This window comes from Antechinus flavipes, chromosome 1, assembly GCF_016432865.1.
Source record: "Antechinus flavipes isolate AdamAnt ecotype Samford, QLD, Australia chromosome 1, AdamAnt_v2, whole genome shotgun sequence".
Taxonomy (NCBI): domain Eukaryota; kingdom Metazoa; phylum Chordata; class Mammalia; order Dasyuromorphia; family Dasyuridae; genus Antechinus; species Antechinus flavipes.
This window is the reverse complement of record NC_067398.1, coordinates 573,919,199-573,943,573: the sequence shown is the minus strand read 5'-3', so window position 1 is coordinate 573,943,573 and position 24,375 is coordinate 573,919,199. Positions and strand designations below refer to the sequence as shown.

The 24,375-nt window shown below is 34.1% G+C and overlaps 1 protein-coding gene across 1 annotated transcript; it reads right to left on the bottom strand.

Moving 5' to 3' along the window:
- Positions 1-363: 363 nt before the first annotated feature.
- OTUD6B (OTU deubiquitinase 6B) lies at positions 364-24,083 on the bottom strand. Its single transcript, XM_051970833.1, has 7 exons — positions 23,057-24,083; positions 22,124-22,278; positions 18,052-18,132; positions 16,144-16,456; positions 6,697-6,758; positions 1,664-1,770; positions 364-594 (listed from the first exon to the last, which is right to left on the bottom strand). Exons 1-7 carry the CDS (start codon positions 23,154-23,156, stop codon positions 510-512), a joined length of 903 nt encoding a protein of 300 aa, XP_051826793.1. The 5' UTR covers positions 23,157-24,083; the 3' UTR covers positions 364-509.
- Positions 24,084-24,375: the final 292 nt, after the last annotated feature.

The window sequence follows — 24,375 nt, the reverse complement described above, 5'->3', positions numbered from 1 at the left end:
GAACTCATTATCAGCAAATAATTGCTAAGTATTCACAATTTCAAGAGTTACAATGAAAGACACTAAAAGATTTTTTTACTAACATTTAAAAATATGGCCATTTTAAATTTATATTGTAGGAAATCTATTTTAAGATACAATAAATAGCAATATTTGAAGGCTTTGCCCTAAACTGCTCTATGTTGCTTTCACATGATGCAACCAAAACAAGTTTTTAAAATGCCACTAAATAGGGACTACTTAGAGTTTATTTCTTTTGTGTGTTCAAAATTCATTAGTAGCTTTACCAAAAAAAAAAAAAAAAAAAAAAAAAAAAAAAAAAAAAGAAAGAAAGAAAGAGAGAGAGAGAGAGAGAGAGAGAGAGAGAGAGAGAGAGAGAGAAAGAGAAAGAAAGAAAAAAAAATTTAAATAAAAGATTCAATTCCCTTTGGAACAATCCAGGATTTGATATGAATGGCCACACTGTCATGCTGCACAGAATCAATAAATAAGTTTACAATTTTCACCAACTAGCTACCATTTTCAGTAGCTGTGTCGATCAGCTGTTTCACCGAATTATAATGTTCTCCTAATCCATAGGCATGTCTCATATATCTGGGGGAGGAAAAAAGAGATTGCTATTAATAAATTTTGATTTAAGTAAAAATAATAGATATCAATAGTTTCCAATGTAGAAATCAAGAACTAAGGAACTGTTCATTATAATACCATTTAATGCACAATTAATTCAATTAAAAAATTGCTTAATAATCAAACAACTCTAGAAGTGTCTAACATAAAAAGCAGGATATAGTTTACTAATTCAGTCCATTGGTTAGGTAAATTTACATACAAATATAAGTGGTAGGCAGGTGGAGAATAAAAACAATTTTTAAATGTTAAAAAAACCTGGACTTTTCCTTAAAATCTGAGACAAAAACAATTCCCTTTTTCAGTGACAGATGTAACTTAATCTTGCTCCTAACCTAATACTAACATCATATCCATATTACTTATTTAAAAACCCTACTATGTCACTAAAATATGTATACAAATACATGTAAGGTAATGAACTGAATAATTCATCTAGTAACATACTGTACCATTTTAAAACATGTCCTAAAGCATAGCACTCTGTAGAAATGGCATTATTCCTGAATAACATATAAGAATAAATCAATGGAAAATGTCATCAGCATCCAGAGAGAGAATTATAGAGACTGAATGCAGATCAAAGCATATTAATTTCACTTTTTTTGTTTTTTTCTTTCTCATGTTTTTTCCCTGTTGTTCTATTTTTACTTCATAATATGACTGATATGGAAATGTTTAAAATGATTGCATAAGAGATTGATTGCTGTCTTGAGGAGAAGGGATATAAGGGAGAAAAAAATTTGGAACTCAAAATCTAAAAAAATTAATGTTTAAAATTATCTTTACATGTAAGTGGAAAAAGAACACTTTTGAAGAAAAAAGAATAAATCATCAAGTATTCAAACAATTATGCAGGATATACACTTTGGTACAGTCTGAGTTCTATAATCATCTTCCAGCACAAGTCATGTCAAAATACTGCTCAATTTAAATATGATTTTTAATCTATAAACAATAAAATATTCTACATTCCAACTACTTTCTATTATTAAACATAAGCTAAACTGGGTAAAAACATCTGGATACTTACACAAGTGTTAAAGGCTTGTTTAAATACTCTTCACCAACTACAATCGGAGGAGAATCTGCTTGTATTACTTCTATTGGTGTTTGTAAAATGTGAGACAGAGCCCTTAGCTTTAATAAAGAAAATATGTATTAATAAAAAAAATTGAAATTCTGAGCTTATTCATTATCACACGCCATTTTCAGGGAGAAACAGAAATTAAAATTTAACAAATGGTGAAAACCAACTATAAGCAAGATATTCTTGCTAAGCATTTCTAACATTAAAATGCATCAAGCTTAATATCTACTCTCAAGAATTTAAGAAAAGTAATAACCCATTTTAGTAATTTAATATAAAACAAATCAGGGCTTAAAGACTATAGATAGCTGTGAAAACCCTCAAGATATGAAAGATTATTTCTAATTTCCTCTGTCCACATAATGAAATCTATTTCCCTCTAAAACAGGTTATTCAATTGGATCTATATTCTGAAGCATGGCCTATTTGTGAGCTCTTGCCAAAACTCTAAGTGCACTTAACAGAAAAGGAAAAATTTATTCCTCACTGGACCATGTTTAAGCCCACACTTACTTTTTTGTTGTAAGGCATTACTCTGAAGCCCTTTTTTGGAAGGATGGGAAGGCTGAGGATAGGGAATGACAGAGACAGCTTGTGATAAAATGATTCCTTTATTATTCCAGGTGAAGAGTATTTTTGCTAAGATCCTATGTTTAAAGTATTAGAACAGAGCTCCTTATACTTTTTCCAATCACAATCCCTTTTCACCTGAGAAATTTTTACATGAGCCTGGGTATATAAATATATAAAACAGGATATAAATCATCCATTTAATGAAAATCATAATATTGCAACCACTACATCAGTTATGAGACCCCATATGGGGTCATGAACCACAGCTTAAAAGGCTAGGTACTAGAACCCTATTGAATGACAGACTTAAACAATCTGAAGGGACCTCAACAGACATATAATCCAGCTCACATACAAAAGGAAGTCCATCTGTAACAACTCAACAAATGGCCAGTGAACTTCTGCTTGTACTATAAAATTGTAAAAGAGCATTCCACTAAAGTACTACCTCACTGTGTGGAAGTCAAATCAAATGGATTCTAGTAATGAAATTTCAAACTTTGAATAGAGAAAACCCAAGTGAAAGGCTCCAGGAGTTTAAAACAGTCCAGATTTCAGACCAATGTGGGATGGCCCTGGATCAATCTGGTATCTAGAAGTAAAGAAGTCACATCAACAGCAAGGATTCTTAACCTTTTTTGTGTCACAGATCAAATAAAACCTTTCTCAAAATAATTTTCAAAGGCATAAGGTACAGAGAATTACACAAGAAACTAATTATATTGAAATAGTTATCAAAATTATATATATTTATATTTAAATTCAGACTCCAAGTTAAGAACCTCTTTTCCTGTCAAGACTAGTCAGAATTTATGCTTCAGAACACTTAAAATGAATTATTGGGAAGATTACATTTTCTTTTGCTAAACTTAAGAAAAGTTAGCAAGGGTTAAACCTAAGGAGTTCCCTATATTTAAAAACTTTGCTTTTTTATCTTGTTTAGTTTTATTTTACTTTTTGCAATTTCTAAAAACCCTAATGAGATTTCTCTTTAAAGGACAGATGACTGTGGTCCAGATCTAGACTCAGGAGTTTCCTGAAATAATCAGACCTGGCCAAGGGCCCAGGTTACTGTTTAGTCCCAGAAGAATTACAATCAATCTCAAGGATAAAGGTTTGGTGATTCCAGTAACAAACTTTTTTTTGGCCTCCTAATGATATAACTTTATAACACATATATATTAAAATGTCCTTTTTTAAAAGGTAAAGGAAAAAATAAATCTTTTCTACATCGCTAAGATGGCATAAGCCTGTTAGAAAAGTTACAACAAAACTCCAAATTCAGAAACCTGAATTTTGTTTTTATAAATTTTTAAAAATCAAAATTACATAAGTATGCTTGTCAGGTTATCATGTTTAAAAAAAGGAATTATGAAAAATACCAATTAATCAATCAGCAAGCATTTATTATTTGAGGTATCTAGAGTGTTAGCTGGACTTAGGAGTCAAAAAGATCAGAATTCAACTTCTGTTTCAGGACCTTACAACTGTGTGCCTCTGGCAAATCCCTTAATTCTCTTAGCCTCAGTTTCTTCATCTATAAAATGGGAATAGCACTTCTCTCTCAGGGCTGTTATGATAACCAAATGAAATATAGGTAAAACAAATCTTAAAGTGCTATATAAATGTTAGCTATCATTTTAAAGTGTTTATTATAGGATCTTAAACAACTCCTGTCTATTTGCTTACCACTCAGCTAGCAAACTTATCTTAGTGTGCAGATCTGATTATGTTACCCTTCCTATTCAATAAATTCAACACTCTTTAACACTTTCAAGATCAAATGGCTCAAGATCACTTCAAGATAAAATGGCTCTTGAAGTCCTTCATAACCTGGCTACTACTTAACTTTCTAGTCTTCTACTTCATGTACTTTGAATTACTTCCCTTTATATCTAGTGACATTAGCCTCCTGGCTATTCCTTGTACAAGATATTCCATCTCTAGATACCATGCATTTTTACTATCTGTGTCTCATATCTGGATCTCTTTCCCTCCTTAAATCTTCATTTCCTACCTTCCTTTAAGTCTCAGCTAAAGTCTTTCCATTTGCAAGAAGTTCTTCCGGCCCTCTTTTAAAATTAATATCTTTATTTTTTCCAATTAGCCCATATATATCTTCTACATAGTTCTATTCTCCACCACCACCATTAAACTGTAAATTCCTTGAAAGTAGGTGCTGTTTTTGCCTTTCTTTATATCTCCAATGCTTACCTGAGGCAATTAGGGTTAAGTGACTTGCCCTGGGGCACACAGCTAGTTAGTGTTAAGTGTCTGAGATCACATTTGAACTCCTGTCCTCCTGACTTCAGGGCTGGTGGATGTGTGCGTACCGCGCGCGCACACCCTCCCTTCCATAAAAAAAGGCCAGAGTTTACATTCTAATGGAAGAGATAAGTAAAGATATGTTGCTACAAACAAGACATAAATATGAAGTAGCTCTAGAGGGAAAAGCACTTGGAAACCAGGGGGGACCAGGAAGAGCTTCCTACAGGTGATACTTGATCTGAAAATTAAAACAAGATAGGAGGTTGGGAGTGAAAACATCCCAGATATGGGAAGTAGCCAATGCAAGGTAAGGAGATAGGAGATAAAGCAGCAAAGAGCTGGACTATAGAAATCATGGAAGGGAACAGGTGTTTAAAAGTTGGAAAAATAAGAAGGGATTATGTTGTGAAGAGTTTTAAATGCTAAAGAAAGAAATTTATTTGATCCTAAACTAGGAGTGACTAGAAGTCACTGTAATTTTGTTGTTTAGTCATTTTTCAGTCATATACTCTTTTTTAGAGTATTCTCAGCAGAGATCCTGGAGTGGCTTGTCACTTCCTGCTCCAGCTCATTTCACAGGGTGAAGTGACTAGCCCTGATTCATCCAACTAAGAAAGTTTCTGGGGCCATATTTGAAGTCTTTTTTCTGACTCCAAGTCAGGCACTAGAAGACTAGTAGCTTCTGTGACACTAACCTGCACAGGAGTTTGTTATATTAAGTAACATTTACTCATAAATAACATCATTTTATTTTCGAATCTCGGAAGGTGACCCAGTACAATTATTTTTACAAATTAGGAAAGTCAGAAGTAAAATGACTTTTATAAGTAAAAACTACCAACAAGCTAACCACTATATAAGATGCTTAAACTTAAAACGAAATGTCCTTACTAATGTGTCTTTTAAATGCCATCTCTAACGAGGGATTCCCCCTAGTGAAATGAAAAAGAGACTAAATTTGGAGTTAAGACTGCTTAGGTTCAAATGTCAAGTTTGCTGACTATTAAGTAACTTTAAAAAATAAATTAAGGAAATGAAAGCCTAAAGAGGCCAAGTATTCAAGTATTAAAAAAAGGAGGTTGTACAAGATTAACTCTAAAGTCCTTTGGAGCTTTATTATTAACTAATTATATATAAATTAAATTATTAACTATTCAACTTTAAATGTCTAATTTTCAAATATATTCTTAAGGACTATTTCAAGCATTTCAATTAATCTAAATGTACTCTTGCAGCATTCATTGTTTTCAAAAACCTCTGGAGAGTTTAGAAGAATTAAATTTCTAGTAATATTAGTATTCTATAAAGAGGAATGAAGAAGTCTAGTAAACTAATGAATTCAGCTCCCTCTGGTGGCTCAAAGAACTAAACAACCACTAACTACACATCTTCAAACATGTTTTTTTCTCCCCCAAAAAGAGGAAGAAATATGGAAGATATATATGCATGTTCAAATGCCATTTAAGGTTATCAATCATTTGGTCATACTTTTATGTGAAATTAGTATTAAAATAAATAATCATAAGTAAATTTCCGTTAACAACTCACCCCAAGAGATTGACCAAATTCCCTTGCTCTACTTCAGTTATGCTATATCAAAGATGTAAGTGAGCTATTACAGCTGGGGCTTTGAAATCCTTTTGAAACAATTTCTGTTGAAGTGGAATTTGACTTGTAACTTCTCTAAAAAATATATATTTCCACTACTTTGTATAATGGAGGTGTGACTTTTCCCAATACTTATTACAATCAACTAGGCCAATAGAGTAGATATTCCTATAATCAAATAAACTCTGTACTTTTGTTATTCAAAATATATTGTTAAAACTAGACAACTGGAAAAACTTAAAGCAGATACAATGCTATCCTAGCCAGCAGAGAAATTTTCCATTATGTTATTTATAATGAAACTTTATTTAATTTTTCCCCAAGGTACATAATTTAATCAGAGGCATAAAAACACCAGCCTTTCCCTATTAGGATGATACAGTAAGGAATATCACTTATTTGATGAAAAGTGAATCTTTAAAGAGGAACTGAGAGAGTTCGAACAGCATGTCTGAAGACAAATGATTGGATTTTAAAATCATTTAACAGATCTACTATATACAACCACTATGAATAATCAGACTTACCTCAAGCTGACCTCCCCAAGCAGCTGTGTTTACAATATCATCACAGTACTTTCCAAACTCTTCTGCAAAAGGAATAAAATAGTTCAGAGTGTATATAACTTTGTAATCTTCATAAATATTAAAAGATTCAATCCAATTCAAAAGTACATTTATTAAAAGTTTATGTACAAGGCACTATGTCAGGCACTGCAGATACAAAAAGGGAAACCAAGAGACATGACAAAAACCCTACTCTCAAAGATCTTACAATCTAATAAGGGGCAAGACACATAGTCAAATAACTACAACAGATGGAAAATGAAACAAATGCAAAAGAGAGCCAAAAAAAGTACTATGAAAATATAAGGAAGAAAGCTTGATTTCACCCCTGAGGTGAGGATGCCAGGGAAGACTTCCTAGAGGAGGTGACACCTTGAAAAAAATGAAGCTTTAACAGATGGAGGGAAGTTAAAGAAGCATGAAAAGGAAGATTATGTAAAGGCAATGAAAAGTAGCAGTAATATTAGGTGGCAGGACAACAGAACACAAGATCATTTATTTGGAGCTAGAAGGAATAATCTCAAATGCCAACTATTCCAATCTTTCCATTTCATAGATGAGGGGAAAAAAAAGGCCCAAGAAGGCAAAGGGACTTGGCCATGTGACCAGAGAAGTATGATCATAAACACACATGTGACAAGTAGGAAGAAGCAGAGGTAGCATATGAAGGCAAAAGTATGCAAAAAGTTGTATCAGATAAAGATGCAGAAGTAGAATGGAACCAAAATATAAGGGAATAAATAAAAGGAATATAAATCTGTACTTTATTTGACAGATAATAAGGAGCTATTAAAAGTTTATAAGTAAAACATAAACACAATTAGAGCAGTGTATTAAAGGAAGATGCTTTAGGAAATGGTATGAAGTTCAATTGGGGATATATAATGAAATTAGGAAGATCAGTTTGGTAGCACATAATTAACTTAATGAGAAGCACAATTAGTGCAAGGAGAACTCAATTTGGAGCTATGTTTGAATACAGAGTTGCCGATTATTAGTAGCTGAAGGAAAGTCATTTTTACTTCTCTAGGTTTCAACTTTTCTGATTATATAATCAAGGGACTAGAAAGAATTACTGAGGATCCCTTCTAGTTCTAAATCCTATAATCCTATTAGAAAGGATGAGAACCTGAAATAATGAAGGATGGAAGACAAGAGATAGTTTCTTAAGAGTAAGAATTATTTCATTTGCTTTATCCCCATCACCTAAACATGGAGACTTTTAACAAAAGCCTGTTGGTTGACTGGTTAAAGAGAAATCCCTCAGATAGAAAAGATAGATTACTGATGATATACAGGGTGAAGAAAAGTAAATGAAGCTTTTGGGGTACAGTTTGGGTTTTTTTTGTTTTGTTTTTTGAAAGGGGAAAATCAGGGTTAAAAGAAGGCAGAGAATAATGAGTTACATTTCTGACATGTGTCACTTAGGTGAAAATACCCAGTTGGCAACTGAAAAATAGAATAAGTTTTTGGAAAGTGACTGGATCTTAACTACAGAGACATGTTATATGAAGCCATTAGAATGGATAATATCCTCAAAATGAAAAGTACAAAGAGACGGAATGCAAGAATTGAATTCTGAGGCATAAGCATATTTAAAAGTATAAATGAAGACATAAAAAGACAAGGAGTAGGTAAACAGAAAGAGGTCATAGAAGAAGAAAACTGTGAATCTAGTTTCAGAGAAGCTAAGAGACACTATTATCAAGAAAAGTAGAAGTGACCCAAAGTATCAAACGCAACAGAAAGAGGTAAAGGAGATTAGGGAGGAAAATTTGGGAGGGGATAGAAGGAAGGGAGCACTGCATTAAACAATAAGGAAGTTATTATCTCAGAGAGAGGGATTTCTGTGGAAATACACTTCAGATGGTCAAGATGCAAGAAGTCATCTTGCAAATCTTGTCCTTTTGTAAGGGCCTTAAACAGACTTCTCAAAACGTGAGATATAAGCTAAATCTTGAAATAAACAAACAAGAACATCAAGAATGCCACTGTAGCTAGATTATTGAGTACACAGAATGGAATAAATAAAGAATGGAATGATAAGAATGGGTCAGAAGAAAGCAAAGTAAAGAAAACCTAGACAAGAGAGCACACTAAAAAAGGATGACTGAGAACTTCAAAGGCTGCGGAGGTTCAGAAGGGTTTGTATTGATTAAAGGCCTTAAGATTTGTCAATTAAGACATCACTGGTAACTTTGGAGAGAGCAATTTTAATAGAATAATGAGCCAGATCACAGAAAATTTAGTAGAAAAGGTAGAATAATTGTAAGAGAGAGAGAGAGATCCAGGATGACATATATTTAACTTCTTAACAGTGGGCAAATCAGTTGAGGACAGATATGGAAATAAGGGAGAAACATCAAGCCACCAGAGATGGTTTATAGAGAACTTTATAGTTTAGAATGGCAATGTGATAGTGTTTTCAAAGCCTAAACTTCCATTTATTTCCCCTTTAATTTCCTAGGTGAACTCATAGTAGTTGAGCTGTGGAAGGACAGCTTCCTCAGATGGGCCATTCACAATTACTAATGAAATCACCTAAGTTCTATTAAAACAGTCCACCAAAGCATATTAAGTACACATCTCTCCCACTGCTCAAGTTCTAAGACAAATTGTCTGAATCTTATGTGCTTTCTTCAGATTTGATCACCAGAGACTTTACCTCTACCATACACTTATCTTAGACACGCTCATTCTCGAGTTAACTTCTACAGAAATAATCAGTGTGCATTCATTCCTTCCTATAATGTTTTTTCTATGAGTCCTATAGCTCCATCTCAGAAAGCAAAATAGAATAAAAACATGTTAATATGTGGTTTGTTAATATATAAATCCAGGTGCATTACAAGTCAAATTGTAAAATCATATTATAGAATCAATGCCAGATATAGTAGACAAATAGGTACAGCAAGCAACCTGTCTAAAATCCTTCACCAGAAACAGTATCCTCCTTATGCCCTGCTTTCTCTCACCTTTGTACCTCTTTGCTATAGCTATAGCAGTGACACTTCCACCCACAGAAAAGTTCCTTAGTACGTTATTGTAAAATAATATCATAGAATCACAAGAATTTAAGATACTATCAAATCCAACTTTGAAGAATAATCTATACAATGACCAAAAATTAAAATGCTCTTCTTGGCATTGTCAGTGAGCAAGATATGATTTCTTTTATATTTGTCTCAGTACCTGATACAGTGCTTCACTTCACATCAGAGTGCTCATCACATCAGTATCTACCATTGGGGCCCACTTTCTTGATAACACTTTATTAGCTTCCACAAAACAGGAAACAAATTTTCCTCCTATCTCTGACCTCTCTTCTGTTAACTTTACTACCTCCTCCTTTTCTGTCTTGTTTTAAATCCTTAAGCACGGTTCCCTCTACTACTAACATCTTCTCTGAGATTACCCTACATTTACCTTATGATCTTATGTATAAATGTGTAGCTTTAATATTGCCCCTCTATTAGAATGTAAGTTTCTTGAGAACAGTGACTATATTTTACGTTTCTTTGTATCTCCAGAATTAATGCAGCCCTTAATACATGACATGAATTTAATAAATACCTGTTGGTTGACTAACCTCACATTTTAATGAAACCTGGCTTTTCCCTGAAGACTCCTCAAGTCTAATATCAGATGCTTCTTTTACTATTTCCTGAAGTTAGCATACTCCTTTCTTTAACAGTGCCATTTTCAGGCCTCTTCTCTGCTATCCCTAAGTATCCTCATGTCACAAAAATATAGTACCTAAAAAAAAGAAAGAATTACTGATCTCATTCTTACAAATGGTCATTTCTGGAAATAATCTCCTTTGCCAATAAAACTTCCCTTTAAAAAAGAAAGGAAAAGGAAAAATATACAATATAGGGACTATATTTGACAATGTATATAACATGCTATCCTTAATAGTCTTTTACCTCTCTGCCATGAAGACATATTTCACTATCTGAGATCATTTTTACTAGTTTTTCAGACTACATTTACACTGTTTGATCATTTTGGTGATAACTGCTGGTAATATTTCCATCTTACTCTTTTTATTCAATTCTTTTTCTCTCCTGACCCCACTGCACACACTTCTCCATGACCCTGCACAATCTTATCCACTTGTACCACAGGCACCCAGTGGTGCGGTGGAAAAAGTGCCTGGTCCAAAGTAAGGAAGAGTTCTCTTCCAAAGTTCAAATCTGGACTCATCCTAGCTGTATGATCCTGGGAAAGTCACATTTTCCCTCAGTTTCCTCATCTGTAAATGAACTGGAGAAGGAAATGGCAAACCATGCTTGAGATATCCCAAATAGGGTCATAACGAGTTAGATACAACCAAAAATGAATAACTGCTGTCATCCTCAGAGAATTTTAAATTCACAAGATGCCTTTACAGTACCCAGTGTTCACAGATCTTTGAAAACCTCAACTTCTATGATTTTTTTTTTCATTTTAGAATCTAACCTTCACTTAAAAGTGATATCCAAAATTTTGAACTCTGAAATTTTCCTTTCTTAACAATTTCTTATTCTTCCTTAATCCTTCCATTCTTATTTTAACTCTTATTCTGACCATCTTCCTAATTTTTTTTTTCTTTCCTCTATCAACCAATCCTGTTCTACCATAATTTTCTTCACTATTTAGTCTTAATGTTTTGGTCAATTTCTTTAGTCCTACCATTCAGCTTTTAATTCCTTGTCCTTAATTCAGCATAGTATTATACCAAGTTTGTTTTTTCAACTGGATCCACTCTACTTGAAAACTTCATGACCTTTTTTCAAAGGAAATACTATCTAGCTCTCCCTCCTCCATCTGACATAAATTCCAAAAAATCAACTTTTATATTTTTAAAAAATTTACATACAACTGTACTAAATATTGTCTTATTACAGTGAATCTAATGTTCTAATCTTTTAAGATGGTTTTGTATCCTTATTGTTATCTAATGTATTAACTATCCCTTATAGCTATGTTATATATGCAAATATGAAAATACCATTTGTGAAGACATCAATAAAAATGTTCAACACTTTAGCACATACCTACTTCCAACAAGATCATAAACCACTGTTAACTAAATACGCTTCCATTCAATACCATTCAATCTGTCCAGATTCTACTTAACTGGATGATCACCTACCCCAAAGCTTTGCATTATAGAGATTTTACTAAATAATGTGCTAAAGTCTAGGTAGTCAACTAGCATTTCTTAAGGGTCTCCAACAGGTCAAACATTATGCTAAACACTGGGACAGTTCCTGTTCTCAGGTAGCTTACATTCTAATGACTATTTATGGCTTGATAAAGCCATTCTGGCTCTTTGTGATGGCCACTTCCATTTTCAGATATTCACTTACCATTTCCTTAGAAGAAATTTTAGATTTTTTTTTAAGGAATCAAAGTAAAGCTCACTGGCTACATCTTACAAACAGGTCTTTTTTTCAAAATCAAGATATTGACTTTTTTCAGTTCTGCAGTAACTCTTATTCTCCATAATCAATGGCTGGTAATTACATCTACCAGGTCTTTTAGTATCTGAGGATGTAACTTGTTTGGAGCAGGTAACATGAATCCATTTAAGGTAGTCAGGTACTTTCTTAATATCTTATCTATTTTGAGCACCTATTCACTAATGATCAATTTTGTTTTGTTCAAAGATCAGTATTCATAGCAAGAAAAAAATCATTAGCTACAGTAAGTAGCTCCATCTTCTGTCTTCTATTATCACTACATCTACCCCCAAGCAGCAATCCTAAACTCTTATCAACTCCCTTCTTTTCCCCTAATATATAGCTCAAGAAATCTCCTTTGTTAACTTTAGCTCTCCTCAGATGCACATTCTAAATTTTAGAATGACTGATGCTATTCTCACAAGTTCTGTGTGACATTTACTTATTTTTCATTACCTGTTCTTGTTCATTTCATATTATGAAAAAATTATGTTCCATGCAAACTACAAATTTTCTGAAATCAATGTCACCTCCCACATCCATGTGTTTACAAATGCTGTGCCTCTATGTCCATAATGCCTTACTCCTCTTGCTCTTAAGAATATTAATAGAGGCTCTCTGACGACTCAATCTGCCAATTCAAGCATAAGTTTGTGTTATCCACAGAAATACAATTTTTGGTATTATATTTTGAAATTTGGGGTTTCAATTTTTTCTAATTTAATTTTTTTTCAAGAGAAAAAAGGGACAATTTACTTTTGGGCCTATTCAGTTATCATTTATCATTTCTTGAAATATAGCTCTGAAAAAACAGGATTTTAAAAAGCCCAGTGAGCTTCAAATGGAGCTACATGAAGAACCTTTAAACCTAACTTTCATTGAATGGCCCAAAATAGCCTCCAGCCTAAGCAGCAGTTTAGGTTTTGATGACTTAGCAATTGTTTTCTTTTTCGGCCAGAAACTCTAGTCTCCTAAACAGATACTTTTGTGATGCTAAATTAGGTCATCTTTTGTCTCAATTCTAACCTAACTCTTAGTCACTGAACGTACCTCCTCAGACAGAGACCTTAAATTAAGACTATTGGAATCTTTACAAACTGCTAACTAATTAGAGTTGATCTAATCTTACAAGAAGATGTTTTGGGCAGAACCTGAAACAAGGTACTAAGTAGAACTAATTAGTACAATACTTGTGTTTGCACCTTTACTCATTGGAGTTCACAAGTATGCCAGCTTCACAAAGTAAACTCTGTAATTACATCCTGACTTCTGAATCGCCACTGAACTTGATGACTCTGGAAAAGACAGAGGCTAAAGACTTTGTGAAGTCTTACATCCAGTTCAAGCCTTGTGATGTCATTGGCTGATTTTGATAATGAAGGATGGACAAACAGCAAGCATCACCTTTCACAACATGTCTCATCCTTTCAAACTTTGGCTCAAGTTTCGAATCTTCCAGTCTTAATTCTGAATTCTTAGCATTCTACCTTCAAGCCTATTTCGGAATCTCCCTTGTCACTTTTACCTCCTACTTTATATTAAGTTAATCTGTTCTTGCTTTATGTGATCTCTCTCCCTTGTTTTCTAAATACTTTTCTCCAGGACCATTAACATCCTCTTAATACTTTTCCCACTCACCAGTCTCTTATCTTCCTCTCAATGCTTACATCATTACCAAAATAAATTCCCTCAAAAATACTCAAAAACTACATTGTTGGTGGAATTGTGAACACATCCAGCCATTCTGGAGAGCAATTTGGAACTATGCTCAAAAAGTTATCAAACTGTGCATACCCTTTGATCCAGCAATGTTTCTACTGGGCTTATACCCCAAAGAGATACTAAAGAAGGGAAAGGGACCTGTATGTGCCAACATGTTTGTAGCAGCCCTATTTGTAGTGGCTAGAAGCTGGAAAATGAATGGATGCCCATCAATTGGAGAATGGTTGAGTAAATTGTGGTATATGAACGTTATGGAATATTACTGTTCTGTAAGAAATAACCAGTGGGATGAATACAGAGAGGACTGGCGAGACTTACATGAACTAATGCTAAGTGAAATGAGCAGAACCAGGAGATCATTATATACCTCAATAATGATACTGTTTGAGGATGTATTCTGATGGAAGTGGATCTATTCGATAAAGAGAGGCTAATTCAGTTTCAATTGATCAAAGATGGACAGAAGCAGCTACACCCAAAGAAAGAACACTGGGAAATGAATATAAACTGCTTGCATTTTTGTTTTTCTTCCCAGGTTATTTATACCTTCTGAATTCAATTCTCCCTGTGCAACAAGAAAACTGTTCGGTTCTGCATACATATAATGTATCTAGGATATACTGTAACCTATTCAACATGTAAAGGATTGCTTGCCATCTGGGGGAGGGGGTGGAGGGAAGGAGGGGAAAAATAGGAACAGAAGTGAATGCAAGGGATAATGCTGTAAAAAATTACCCTGGCATGGGTTCTATCAATAAAAAGTTATTAAAAAAAAAAAATATTCAAAAACCAGTGAGTCCTTAGTAGCTGAAAGATAAAATATCATTTTAAGCTATTCACAATCTAGTTCCCCATAACATTTCTATATTTAATAGTATTTTCCTCTGTTCACTTTCTATTCAAATTAGCTTGCTAACTGTTCTCTATGTACAAGAATCCATCTCCTCTCAAAGCTCTGGAGCAGAGGCCTCCCTATATCTGCTTTTGGATAAATCCTCTTCAGCTCTACTTTTTAGAATCCACAGCTGCCTTCCAAGAACATTCCCATTAGGGCCACCTCCAATAAAGTCTTTTCCTCATCCCCACAAGCACTCTATTCTTTTTTAAAATTATGTGTGTAGTCATTTTTCAGTCGTGTTTGACTAGTCATGAACTCATTTGTAATGTTTCTGGAGTGGTTTGCTATTACCTTCTCCAGTTCATTTTATAGATGAGGAAACGGAGGCAAACAGGGTTGACACACAGCTAGTAAGTGTCTGAAGCCATATTTGATCTCAGTAAGCTAAGTCTTACTGACTTCAAGCCCGTGTCATCCAGCTATCCCTATTTAAAAATTACTTTGTATACTTTTGGGTATACTTTGTTTCACTTACCTATATATTATTTTTCTCAAGTCAAATCTAAGAAGGAACTGTTTTTCTTTGCATCTCCAGAACTTAATAGTGTCTTGAACATAGTAGATTCTTAATGTTTGTTGAACTGAATAGTTTTGAGGGTGGTATTCTCCATTAATATAATAGTGAATGACTAATATATTAGGAATGTGGTAAGAAACAAAAAACCTTGGAAGTTCTGATCTTACACATTTAATTCTTGATTTTTTTTCTAAGAAAATGGATACAAATGGCAGTGCAAAAAAAAATGTAAAGCACTAATGCTGAATGTTGATTAAGCTATAAATTTATTTTTCTGTTATTCTTTTGTTTAGACTAAAATTAAATCTGTATTTCTTAAATACATGGGTCAAAGAAAAAGCCATTTGGAGGAAGGAGATTTAGGATTTGCCTTTTTTCCCACCTGCTTCAAAAATTGAACCCATCAGTATAGATTCCTTTAGCAACTTTTAAGAAGACACTGTATTCTTGTGTTTTAGATTTCCACTGGCACAGAGAAACAAATCCTGGCAAATAGATGGTAATCTATGTTAAGTCTTTCAGACAATGATTCTGTTCTTATTTCATCCCCACACAAAATGATGAATGCACTTTATCTTAACCACCAACCACCTGAAAAAATTATTTTGAAAGCACAATACTTATTAACATCTATAATCACATATTATACATAAAAAGTAAATCTTTAGACATTTACAGTATTTAGATTATAATTATATGTATGTATAATTATAATTAGAGATAAATCTGAGGAAAAAGATAAAATAAATATATAAACCTTTTATACAATACTTAGTTTGAAGAGAAGGCGTACTAGAGAATGCAAGTGATACTAAAATGTTTACCTGAAGTATATATATCTCCTGTATTAGGATTCGTTAAGAATGGCAGGAAATCTTCTACATGGTTTTGCATATATTCAGCCGTTTGACTTCTTAAGGTAGCTACAGTCAGGGGGCAATCCTGTTCCTTCAGCTGGTCTTCAATAGCTCTGTACATACAATGGCCATCTGATGGAATCTGTTTAATCTCTAAATGTCTAGCTGCCAAAATGCGTGCAAGTTTCTGATTTTCTAAATGTCTGGCTCCAGATAAGTTTTCAATTTCAGCTTCTGCTATCCTTTCTTCTCTTTCCTTCTCCAACGCAGCTTTTTTTTCCTAAAGCATATAAGAACCAACTCTCAATTAATTAGAACCTTATTATATATAATATATATATTATATATATATAATGAGGAATGTATAAGCCTTTCATGATTAGCCATAATACTACAAAAAATGTGAACCTCTCAAGTTACAGAATTTTGTGGTTTGAAAGTAACTTTTACAGATTATCTAGTCCAACTCAAATTCTTTAAAAAAACAACAACAACAACTATGGTAAGCCTGTCAGTGAATACTGCTTTTCATTTACATATTTCTAAGTACTGATAGTCTCATGATCTATTCCCAACCTACAAGGAATTCAGTATTGTCAGATTCATGCCTTAGGGTAATCTATGCCTCCTCTCTTTCATATCACAAGACCATAATATGCTACGATCTTCAAGGTGTAAGACATTCCCTTTGCCTATTGATATATCCAACCAAAGAAGCATTTATATCTTATTACATATCTATCAAATACTCAAAATTTTAAAGATACATATAGTTTGGTATGCCCCAAATTTTTCAAAGTATGTGAAGTAACATCTAATTCTACAAATGTAATCATGTTAGCTCTTCTAATAAGAGGTTTTAAAATTTGGAGGAGTGAGATAAGGAATAATAATGCCTCTCAACCAAAGTAGCCACCTGATGAAAAACAGAATATGATAGTATAACATAAAAATTAATTAACAGCAGAATTTTCCTAAATAACTGGTCTCTTTGAAATGAAAAAGTTGTAAGAAGGAAACAAATTCTCCTAAGCACTGAATTAAACATATTCATAGGAAAATAATGAGACTTTGAAGTTAAAAGACCTACATTAGAATTTCATCTCTATCTTTAAAACTTCTATTTTGTCTCAGTGTTCTCATATGTAAAACAGAGAAAATAATATCATCATCTCAAAAAAAAAAGGGGGGGAGGAATAGAAGCTCCAATGAAATATATGAAAAAGTACATTGAAAACTTTAAAATCAGAATATAAACATAAGATATTATTAACATATTTGCCAAAAGTTGAACTATCCATTTTCAATTTTGAAGGTGGAACCCCTGAATGCTACTGAAAGAAATGTCCTCTTATACAATTTCTCACAGGAATAAAATTTTAAGTCTTCATTTAGCTATTTCTGATGTCCTCAACAATGAGACTTTTAATAATGTTGTTCATGAAGACTTCTCTACACCGAACATAGTATGAAAAGCAAGACTGGCATAAGTCTAAATACCAGAATTATCAATCCTACTACTTTTCCAATTATCTTGCTGTAACCAAAATATATCACGCTCATTCATACTTCTGGCTTTTTTTTCCCTGCCATTTTACCTTCTGAGTATTCTTTATGCTTTTTAATATAAAAACTCAAGTGTATTCCCATAATGCTCTCATATTTGAGTTCCTAGAGCACTTGAATTTGCACCTTACAATGTCCCATTTGTATACCACCTTGAAGCATTCCCTACTTATTTCCTTGTGTAATATTTTCTTAATTATCATAGAGAGAAAATGTTTGAATCTGCAAACTTTTAAGTTCTTTAAGGACAGTAATAATATTTCTTCATTGAATACAGTAGGAATAAATACTTAATAATTTGATTCATACCCGCCTCTTCTGTGCTTTTGATATCCGAGGCTGTTGATTCTCAATATCCAAACTTGCAATGTTAACAACAACAGAGTCTATCTAATGAAAAAATAAAAATATTCACAGGTTACAGAAATTTATTATTAAATAATATTTTAACAAATTGTTTTTAATCACTCTTTTTTAAAAGAGAAGCTAGTTAATCACAATTTCAATTTAAGAAAAAGCCACTAATCTCATCAACACAGGGTCACAGTTCATCCATTTTTAAAATCTATATCAAATTGAAAAGATTCACAAAGCTGGAGCAAACAACTATCATTGACAACCATATTAGTTATATGACAACATATAGCTATATGTTACTAACATCTAATATTGAATACCATACATTTACTCTTTCCCAAAAATGCCACCAAATTTTATCATATTAAAATTATAGTACAAGACAGTGCAACCACAAAGTCTGGTAAGTCATATTTATGAGGTTAGTATCCCCTCAATTCCCTGTGCTAATGAGGTTAGTGGCAATGAGAGAGCTGCTAAAATCCCCTTTCAGTCGGCCGAAGATTTAAAATGAAAAAATTCACTTATTCTTAAATTATTAATTGCAAAATGAAAGTTTATTGTTGGACAGAAACCAGTTTGTTAAGAGACTAACTTCTATAGTGGCAAAGACCTATTAGGGAAATGGAGTCTTGCACTGAGAAAATGCCTTCTCAGCAGTCAGGGTCCTAGCAAATTGCTTGGGTCCTTGCAAAGAGTGAGTGTCCAGATACTGCCTTTTTAAGGAGTCTTGAGAATTCAGGACTCAGGTTCCCAGGTTTAGATGCTTATCAGTTTCCATCCCAGATCTCCTATTGGAATTAAAAACACTTCAAAGGGGTGCTTTTTGACCAGCATTTCTAATTGAATCAAAGGCTCTGGCATCCCAAAAAGATAACTTATCTGGGGGAGGATATGTCTTCCTTAGGAGGGGCTGAGACTCCAAAAGAGATCACAGATCAAAAGGAAATACAGTTTCTTAAAGGGAACACAGCTTCAATATAGGAAACAGTTTTCCTCCCCCTTCAATATCTTATCTTTCTTTGCTTGATAGCACAGAATAAGGATTCTTAAAAACTCTTGCTTGCTATACAAGATGCATGAAACTGGAGAAAGCTTTGATGTAATCATCTAAAATGCCATCATTTAATTATTCTAAAGAAGGGGGTCTATAAGCTATGGCTTATGGGCCAAATTCAGCCCATGACTGTAGCTGAATTTAAATTCTGTAGCTAAGAATGGTTTTTCTATTTTTGAATTTTTTATAGACTATATTTTTAAATAGTCTCATTACATTTTTTTAAAAACAGCTATATTCTTAGCTTGTGAGCATTAGTTTGCTGATCCTGTTCCAAGAATATACTTGAAGTTAAGGTGATCTAGAAAAATTACATTTATTACCAAAGATTTTCATTGGACCTCATTTCCCTTTTAAAAGGCTTAAATTCCAATTTAATTGTAATTTGACTTATTTGTACCATTTGAATCTGTTATGAATGTCTTCTAAAGAAAGACACATGGAATCTGGGAAAAGAAAAAAATAAGAGTCTGTTTCTAAACATACCCTCAAAACTTTCCCAGTCTATCATCTTCTACCTATAAAATGCTGGTAAGACATAAAGTCAGGGAAAGACCACAAGATAAATTGCTAAGCAGCTTGTTTTTTTAAAGCCAACATCACAAACATCACAAGTGACTTAGATAAAGGATGCAAATTAAAGGCTAGATATTTGTACATGTCTTGCCTTCCCTACCATACAGCAACTTCTATGAGGACAGGAAAAAGACTATGTCTTTGTATGTGGCACTATACCTGGCACAGTCCCTTCCACATAGCAAGAACTATATAAATTAAATGAATAATTAAGAGACTATGGCCTAATAAAACTAAACCATGGTTTATGTTATTATTATACTCCTTAATATTACATATCTACTGATTTTTTTGGTGCAATGTGTTAAATGTAGAAATATGTTTAGAAGAACTGCACATGTTTAATCTATACTGGATTACTTGCTGCTGGGGGAGGGAGACAAAGGAGGAAGACAAATATGGAACACAAGGTTTTAAGGATGAATGCTAAAAACTCTCTTTGCATGTATTTTGAAAAATAAAAAGCTATTATGTAAAAAAATAAATAAATTTTAAAATATATATCTATTAACACTCATGGCACTCTTTCTAAATCTAGAGATATTTAAAACAAATAAAATACAGTTTATACTCTTAATCTTACAATTTCATAAATGTAGAAAATCGAGACAAAGTTGTAAATACATGAGTTACTCAAGTGAGAAATATTTTCCACCAGGTAAAAGAATAAGGGATGTTTCAAGAAGAATAGAGCTAAAAGACATTAAAAGGTCTGAAAGGATCTCAAAAGAAAGAGAGAAGTAAGAAGGTACATCCAGGAATGGCAGACAGCAGAAACAAAAAACATAAGTAGGCCAGCATAAATTCAGGGAACTATCAGTTGTTTTACTTTGGCTGGGATATAATATCAAAAAAGGGTGAGTAGGAAGAATGCTGAAAGATCCTTTAATAGTGAAGATCCTTTAGTAGCCCAATAAAGTGTTTACATATGATTCTTTAAGCAAGAAGAATGGCAAAATAAAATGTTTACCTATAATTCCATAAGTAAGCGGAAACTACCAATCTGGGGAAAGAGGAAATTACCAAAATTCTGTATTAGGAAAACTAAGATGGCAGAAGAGTACAGTACAGACTCCAGAGGGAAGAGAAAACAGAGGAGCAGTTGAAAGGAAAGGCCTACCCAGAAACACTAGGAATCAATCAGGTTTATGCCACAGAATGAAACATCATAGCCAAAATTTACCAAAGTAATCTGATACCCTTTTAAAAATCAGATTAATATCAGATACTCAGGTATAGTTTCAGAAATATACATTTTAATATCCATACCTGACTTACTGAAATTAACTGGAAAATCTGATAAGATTAGTACCCAGAAAATAAAGATTGGCAATATCCATTCCATTATTATGACGCTGTAGAGGAATGTCATACCAAGACTATACACACCAAGACTCTCCTCATCCTAAGTTAAAACAGCACTTTTTAATCTCTCTTACTATTCTTTAACATTATAATGTAATGTTAAAGTTATATGAATGTTTTATCTTCCCTACTAGATGATAAATTCTATGAAGGCAGGAATGATGCCTCATTCTTCAAATTCTATAATGGCAAGAATTATATCTTATTCTTTCTATCTCCCACAAGAAAGACCAAAGTGCCTTGCACAGAGTAGGTATTCAACTGTTGAATGAATAATTCATTATGGCGACAGTGGTATGGATAGGAAGACTGTTAAGAATGAAACAATAAAGACCATTTAAAAATGCATTTCTAAGTTATATTGGGGATTTTTCTTTAAACATTTTTGATAGTAGGTTGTATAGAAAAAGAGTTTGACAAAAAAGGCTGTTGACAACAGTAACATTTAAAACTCTTCTGTTGATATATTTTTGATCTTCATTACTGTATCCATGTTAAGAGCCAAATTTCTTAAAAATAGACGTCTTTTCTTTGCTTAAACTTCCACATCCCAAAGAAGAATGTATGGTGTCACTATAAAACTATATGTATTCAAACACATATTAGAGGTAGATAGATGGTATAGTGGGACAGTGGGCCAACCTTGGAGTCAGAAAGAGTCCTGAATCAGAACTTTTATAAATAGCACTATGATCTTGGACAAATCATTCACCTAGCTCACAAGATTGTTGAGCCTCATAATATAATATATGCAAGTACTTTGCAAACATTAAAGTTTATCATTAGATTCGAAGTTCCTCAAGGAAAGGGACCACGTTGTTAGTGTCTAGAACAGTGCTTTACACATTTGCTGTTTTTAATGAATAATGAAAATTGTAAGCCATGTACTGGCCTCCTGGTGTTTTTAACATTCCTATGCCTTTTCTGCACCATTCATTCTACAAAGACATTAAATGAAAAGGTTAAAATACAGAACTCCTTAAGAAAAACTGTAAACAAAGCCAGATGGGATATGCTATCACACACCTTATTCTTTGCATGTGAAGTCAACTTCAAATGCTCCAGTTCTTCTTTGTGTCTCTGTTCCATTTCTCCTTCCAGTTTAGCAACATCCTCAATCAATTGCTTCCTCCTCTTTTTATCATTCTTGGGAACAGCATTTTTCATACTTTGAATTTTGGCTGAAGAGATACCAATGATGGTTAATTAGAGTCCCAGGAAGAGAAAAGTAAACAAGAAAATGAGATCGCTTGCAGAAGAACACTCAGTGGATACTTAGGAGACATTAAGTTCTAGTCCCAGATCAGCCAATATCTAGCTGCAAAGCACTTTTACTTCTGTGGGCCTCGGTTTCTTTAAATGTAAAATGATGGACATAAGTGACTGGAACACTTAACCTCTATCTTTCTTTCAGCCTTATTTCTTCTACAAATGTGACAGTTAAGTAATATATAGAGGGGAGAATAAACAAAGATTTTTGGAGAGAAGATGGCAATAAATTCATTAACCAGAGATCCAGAAGCAGTCTCAAAGTGGGCAGAAAAACCCCCCAGACTAAAAGAAATGAAAGACACGTGGCAAAACCGCTTTGGACTAAGGACAACCACTTTGATTCCCGACAGTTCACGTGAGCAGGCAAATCATTCCCGAACGCAATTTCGTCCCATGTGAAAAGAGAGGATTGGACTAGAATTTTTTTTTCCTTCGCCCTCCCAAGCCTACCATCCTATTGCTAAGAACAGGTCCTCCGGCTCCGATTTTTATTTTGGAGAGGAAAAGGGCCGGGCAGGGAAGAGAGAGAGGAAAGGAAAAATGCTCCGAGCAGCCTTGAACTTTCCTCAGAGATCCGGCTCAGCACCGCACCCCATCCTAGAACAGGACAGGAGGCGATGAGGGAAGATAGAGGAGTTGAGAGGCCTCCCCATTCCTTGCCGGGTCAAGGCTGGATTCTCTACTTACCCTGAAGCTCCTTCTTCTCCTTCCGATGTCGTTTCAACAACTGTTCTTGCTCTTCTTCCTCCTCTTCTTCGGGGAGCTCCTCGGCATTGATCGCCTCCATGACGACCGCGAGGCGCGGCAGAGCCGGCACTTTCCCGGCTTTGCCCCTTCACCCCTCACCTCTGACCTCACGGCCCCATTGGACACGGCCGGGACGTAGCTCCGCCCCTAATCCGAGACAAAATCGTGTCTGTCGCAATGAATTGGGGAGATCCGGCAGCTGGTTACCTTGAAAGATGCAGAGTTGAGGCAGGAGGGGGCGCGAGGAGCGGTCTGGAGTTTTCATAGCGCGCACCGAAACGACCTGGAGTGTGCGTGCGCAGCCGCATTGCTGAGGTGATGTGAGGGGCTAAAGCGCTGACCTCGGCGGGGGGCGGACCCAGTATGCGCGCGAGCCTGTACGAGATGACGTTCAGAAGAGCGTCTTTATCCCTCCCTTTGGTATTTTCCTGTTCTTCGGAGCTGCCAGGGTAATGTGTTACGAGATTAGCGAATTTCTTGCCTCATCCGCTCCATTTACAAGTGTGAAAACTGAGTTGTCCAAAGATAGTCTAGCTATTAGCTAGAACTTTTGGTTTCAGGTGGACTTGACAATGGTTCCACCTTCACGTTCCTCACCAATCTTCCTTTGAAAGGAAACAGTTAAACACGTCGGATTTTTTTAGTAATGGCGATAAACTGACTTCAGTGCATTCTTGTTGTTAGTTTTAGTTCTCAACACCAGTACCTGTTTTAGTTCTCAACACATTTTAAATACCAAATTATTAAAAGCGCATTTTCAAAAAATAAGTTGATGAGGAGACAACCTAAAATCGATACTCGAACTTTTGCATGATTTTTCATTGTGAGTTCATATCGACAAGGTATTTATTTACAAATTATATGCGTTGTATCATTGTAAATCACAAAAAATAAACATTCAGAAAGGATAAGAAAAAAAGCGGTAATTTTTTGGGGGGGATAAAAACATTAAAGTACTATTGCTATTGATATTTTGTGAGTAAAAAAGTTCATACTATTAATAAAATTTTGACATTTAATTTCATCTTTACTTTTACTTAGTTTCTATTTTCCTGTTTTACAATGTTACTATTTTATTATGTGAGTGAATGAATAAGATATTAAGCATTTACTATGTGCTAAGCACTGCTAAGTACTCAAGATACATAGAGCAAAGAGATCATATTCCAAATAGGAGAGAGAATACTTGGAACATTTCAGCTGCAAGTCATTTGGAAAAGTCCCGAAGTCCCTAGGGTGCAGCAGGCAAAGCAGATGGT